We start from the raw sequence: 4,445 nt of genomic DNA, 5'->3' as shown, positions 1-4,445 counted from the left end.
GAGAGCAGATTTGTGTTTTGTGACACGGGGGGTTGTGCTGGACGATACAGACCCCTCAGGCTTTGGTGCGTCCAAGAGCGGGCTCGGGGGGTCTGGTACCTGTTGTGGGGAATGCAGGGAGGGGGAACTGAGAGGTGAATGCCTCCTGCCCTGCTCAGGATGTGCTTAAATGCCAGGGAAAATTACCTTCCAGAATTTGTAAATTGGATACTTTAACAATTTTTACCCATCCTGGCAAGTCAGGAAGGGTAAGAGCTGTGTTCAGAAAGGTGTCTCATGCTGAGGTACACGCAGGCAGACTTACCGCTTCATCCAGGCTTAGCAAAGCTTTAAAAAATGTACTTCCTTGTTTCCAGTCAGAAATAAACAAACAAACAACCCCCTCACACACACACATAAATACCAAACCCAGTGGGTTTGAGACAGATGTCAGTTTGTAGCTTGATTTGCTGTGCTTTCGTTCTCAGAGCAGCTGAACCAGGTTTGCCGGGCTAATGATTTATTATTTTTTTTTAAAGCTGTTATTAAAACACCCTTGCTGTGCTAACCTTGAATGCTTCTGATCTTTTTATAGCTAATGTTAAAGTAATGGATTCCAAAGAATTGCTTAACTCATCGGATCAAGACGAAACAAGGAAAAATGCGCTCATCAGTACCAAAGGAGGGATCGTGATGGACTTTCATCCACCCTTCAGGGGTGGAGCTACTGTACAAGCCCCTGTGTCTACATCTCCTCTCCCCGCGTCTTCTCAGTCAGATTCCAATCAGCAACCGGCTCTGGCTGACTTTTCGAAAGGATTAGTAAACAATGTGCCTCCGCCAGACCTTTCCAAGGCGGTCTCGCTCTCCATGGGACTGTACATGGGCGAAACAGACACAAAAGTGATGGGAAACGACCTTGGATTTTCGCAGCAGGGCCAAATCGGCATCTCTTCTGGAGAAACGGACTTCAGGCTCCTGGAGGAGAGTATTGCGAGCTTGAACAAGTCCTCGAGCCTGGCCGAGGACACAAAGGGAGCAATATCTTCCGAGGTGTCGCTGGAGACTGATTTCCCGGGCATGGCTGGCCGCAACGTCCCTCTAGAGTCAGGAACTGCAGTCCAAAGCCAGGTTGGCTCGAATGGTGGCAACTTGAAATTATTCTCTGAAGACCAAAGCACCCTGGATATTCTCCAGGATTTAGAATTGCCGCCGGTATCGCCTGGCAAAGAGCCCAACGGGAGCCCGTGGAGGCTTGACCCGTTGCTCGATGACGGTGGCTTGCTGTCCCCTATCTCTGCGGATGATGCCTTTCTCCTGGAAGGAAATCTCGGCGAAGACTGCAAGCCTCCTATTTTATCTGACACTAAACCTAAAATTAATGACCGTGGTGACCTTTTACCCAGTTCCAAACTGCCGATGCCTCAAGTGAAAACAGAAAAGGAAGACTTCATTGAACTCTGTACTCCTGGCATAAAACAAGAAAACATGGGCCCAATTTATTGTCAGGCCAACTTCTCTGGGTCTAACCTGCTGGGTACTAAAGTCTCTGCCATATCCATCCATGGTGTCAGTACCTCTGGGGGACAAATGTATCACTATGATTTAAATACTGCATCGCTCTCTCAGCAGCAGGATCAGAAACCAATTTTTAATATCATTCCATCTCTTCCTGCCGGTTCAGAAAATTGGAATAGGTGCCAGGGATCAGGGGATGAGACGTTGGCTCCTTTGGGAACGCTCAACCTTTCTGGCAGACCTGCTTTCTCTAATGGCTATTCAAGGTAATTAGTTTTCGTTGCTCTTTATTAAAATACTGCAAGTATGTGTTGCACAACTGCATGCACGCTGGTTTGTGGTTTTTTGGTTTTTTTTTCTTTCAGAGTCAGTCATCCCCTTTTCATTTGTTGTGTATGGCTGTCGGGGCAGACACCACTGGGGTTTGTTTGTGCTGTAGTACAGTAGTGGCTTTAACCAAGTGCTTGGCTGTTGGTACTGAAGGGAATGAAAGAGGAGGGGAGCTGGTATGCTTTTAAAAATAAATAATAATTTAAAAAAAAAATTCAAGATACAACCTAGAGGGAGAACTGAGTACGTGGTGGAAGGATCCATACACAAGGCAGTGTAGAAGGAAGTATTTAAGCGTATACAAAAGCTGTTTCATTCTCAAGGGTTAGAGGATCAATCGCTGTGTGCAGAGTTGTGTTTTTTTTTTTTTCTTCCTAGTGTTACTTAAATGTTATGCCCAAAAATAACTTGGTTGCTGGGTAAATTTCTAGAATTACATTGAAGCTGAACTAGAGTTTTAGCTTTGCTCGGTATTGCATTTACCTTACATGGACAAGAAGATTCCGAGTAGGAAATACTCAGCAGTTTGTTTAATAACTGCATTTAAAGGGATAAGAAAATTTGCAGTAAGATTTAAACACACCTGGAATTTAACTCTGAAATAGAAGCGGAGGAGGGCTTGGTAGAGGTGTGCTTTTGGAGAGCAGGGTGCTTTAGGGAAGCTGGTTAGTGCTTATTGCAAGCGACTTTGTAGGGGTGTTTTCTCCGAGTAATTCAATCGTGCAGATACTCAAGTAAACACTTCTCCTCTGCCCTTCAAGAGCAAGCGCAGTGGTGGCAGCTTTCCCCATGGCTGGCCGTGTCCCTGTCCCCTTGGTGGTGGTGGCAGCTTTCCCCAGGGCTGGCCGTGTCCCTGTCCCCTCGGTGGTGGTGGCAGCTTTCCCCAGGGCTGGCCGTGTCCCTGTCCCCTCGGTGCTGGTGGCAGCTTTCCCCAGGGCTGGCCGTGTCCCTGTCCCCTGGCAGCGGGGACAGGCTGTGACTCCAGAGGGGACAGGGTGGATGTGTCCTTACCCAGTCTTTATTGACCGTACGCTTGCACCAGCTCGCTGTGCTCTCAGCGGAGGAAGAGGGGTTTGCTGTCTTTCAGTTAGAAAATGGCTCTTCAAGCCCACATGTGTAAAACTGGTAATTGTAGGCTTTTAATGAAGTGTCTGTTTCAACTTTCCTCTTTTCTTGCCCTGCTGACAATCGATCCCCAGAGTGTTTCCCACCGGCCCCGGGCTCTCCCCACACGCTGTTTGCTCCATTTTCCCACGGTGCAGTGAGGTGTGTGAGGATTTCTTCTTGTTTCTGGAGGACAACTTTTAACTTGCTTTCATTCTAAATCTCTTCCATAGTTCTTGATTTTTATACTGAAGATGTGTTGTTTGTTCTGTTTTGGTTTTTTGGTGGTTTTTTTTTTTTTTGTTTGAAGTGCTTAAAGCAGTTTGTAGTGTAAGGGATCCAGAAAGGAAAGTTGGATTTTGTGGATAAAGTCCACTTTGATATATGAATATTGAATGTGTTCTATCATTTATTTTGACAAAGTAGAAATCCTTTGTGCTTGCTTTTCGTGTGGAAATAACAGCTTCTGTGTTGTTTTTAGTTTGTTTCATGGGCGTTTTTGGTGTTTGTTTTTATTTTTGCTTTCACTATATCATCAGTAGCAATCATTATAAAACCTGTATCAAAGCAAGAAGAACTTCCTGGGTTTGGGAGGTGAATTTCAGTGACTGAGTAAGCAGGTTCTGGGTAGATCATGGAAACATCCCTTTGGAGCACACTTCTGTGAAGTTAATGCATTGTTTTTATTTACAGAACTGTTTAGCTGGAACCAAGCGCGTTCCTAGGTGAATGGTTTGTGTGTAGATGTTTGTCTGGCTTTGGGGAATTTCTTAAACACCGATTTTTAGGTACTGTGTTTCTGATAGTGCTGTGGTGCAAGCCCTCTGGAGCTGCTGCTGTGTGTGGAACAGACCTGACCCTGTTTTTTTTTTTTTTGTTTGAAGTGCTTAAAGCAGTTTGTAGTGTAAGGGATCCAGAAAGGAAAGTTGGATTTTGTGGATAAAGTCCACTTTGATATATGAATATTGAATGTGTTCTATCATTTATTTTGACAAAGTAGAAATCCTTTGTGCTTGCTTTTCGTGTGGAAATAACAGCTTCTGTGTTGTTTTTAGTTTGTTTCATGGGCGTTTTTGGTGTTTGTTTTTATTTTTGCTTTCACTATATCATCATCATTATAAAACCTGTATCAAAGCAAGAAGAACTTCCTGGGTTTGGGAGGTGAATTTCAGTGACTGAGTAAGCAGGTTCTGGGTAGATCATGGAAACATCCCTTTGGAGCACACTTCTGTGAAGTTAATGCATTGTTTTTATTTACAGAACTGTTTAGCTGGAACCAAGCGCGTTCCTAGGTGAATGGTTTGTGTGTAGATGTTTGTCTGGCTTTGGGGAATTTCTTAAACACCGATTTTTAGGTACTGTGTTTCTGATAGTGCTGTGGTGCAAGCCCTCTGGAGCTGCTGCTGTGTGTGGAACAGACCTGACCCTGGCCTGGGGAGGAGAGTGGCTGCTCTCGCCGCTTTCTGCAGCGGTTTTGGGAGCATGGTCGGGGGGTGCCTGGGGGCTGGGGGGGG

The 4,445-nt window shown here is 45.3% G+C and overlaps 1 protein-coding gene across 1 annotated transcript in view; it reads left to right on the top strand.

Moving 5' to 3' along the window:
- The first annotated feature begins 574 nt into the window (after nucleotides 1-574).
- The window catches only part of NR3C1 (nuclear receptor subfamily 3 group C member 1), a 67,601-nt gene continuing 63,730 nt past the window's right edge, over nucleotides 575-4,445 (top strand). The window contains exon 1 of the mRNA XM_014948039.1: nucleotides 575-1,763. Coding sequence (XP_014803525.1) covers nucleotides 589-1,763 — 1,175 coding nt within the window. The 5' untranslated portion in view covers nucleotides 575-588. The remainder of the gene's footprint in view (nucleotides 1,764-4,445) is intronic.

Source organism: Calidris pugnax, unplaced genomic scaffold (assembly GCF_001431845.1).
Source record: "Calidris pugnax isolate Ruff unplaced genomic scaffold, ASM143184v1 scaffold27, whole genome shotgun sequence".
Lineage (NCBI taxonomy): Eukaryota > Metazoa > Chordata > Aves > Charadriiformes > Scolopacidae > Calidris > Calidris pugnax.
Note: the sequence above shows the minus strand (reverse complement) of the source record. Positions and strands in the feature narration are given on the sequence as shown.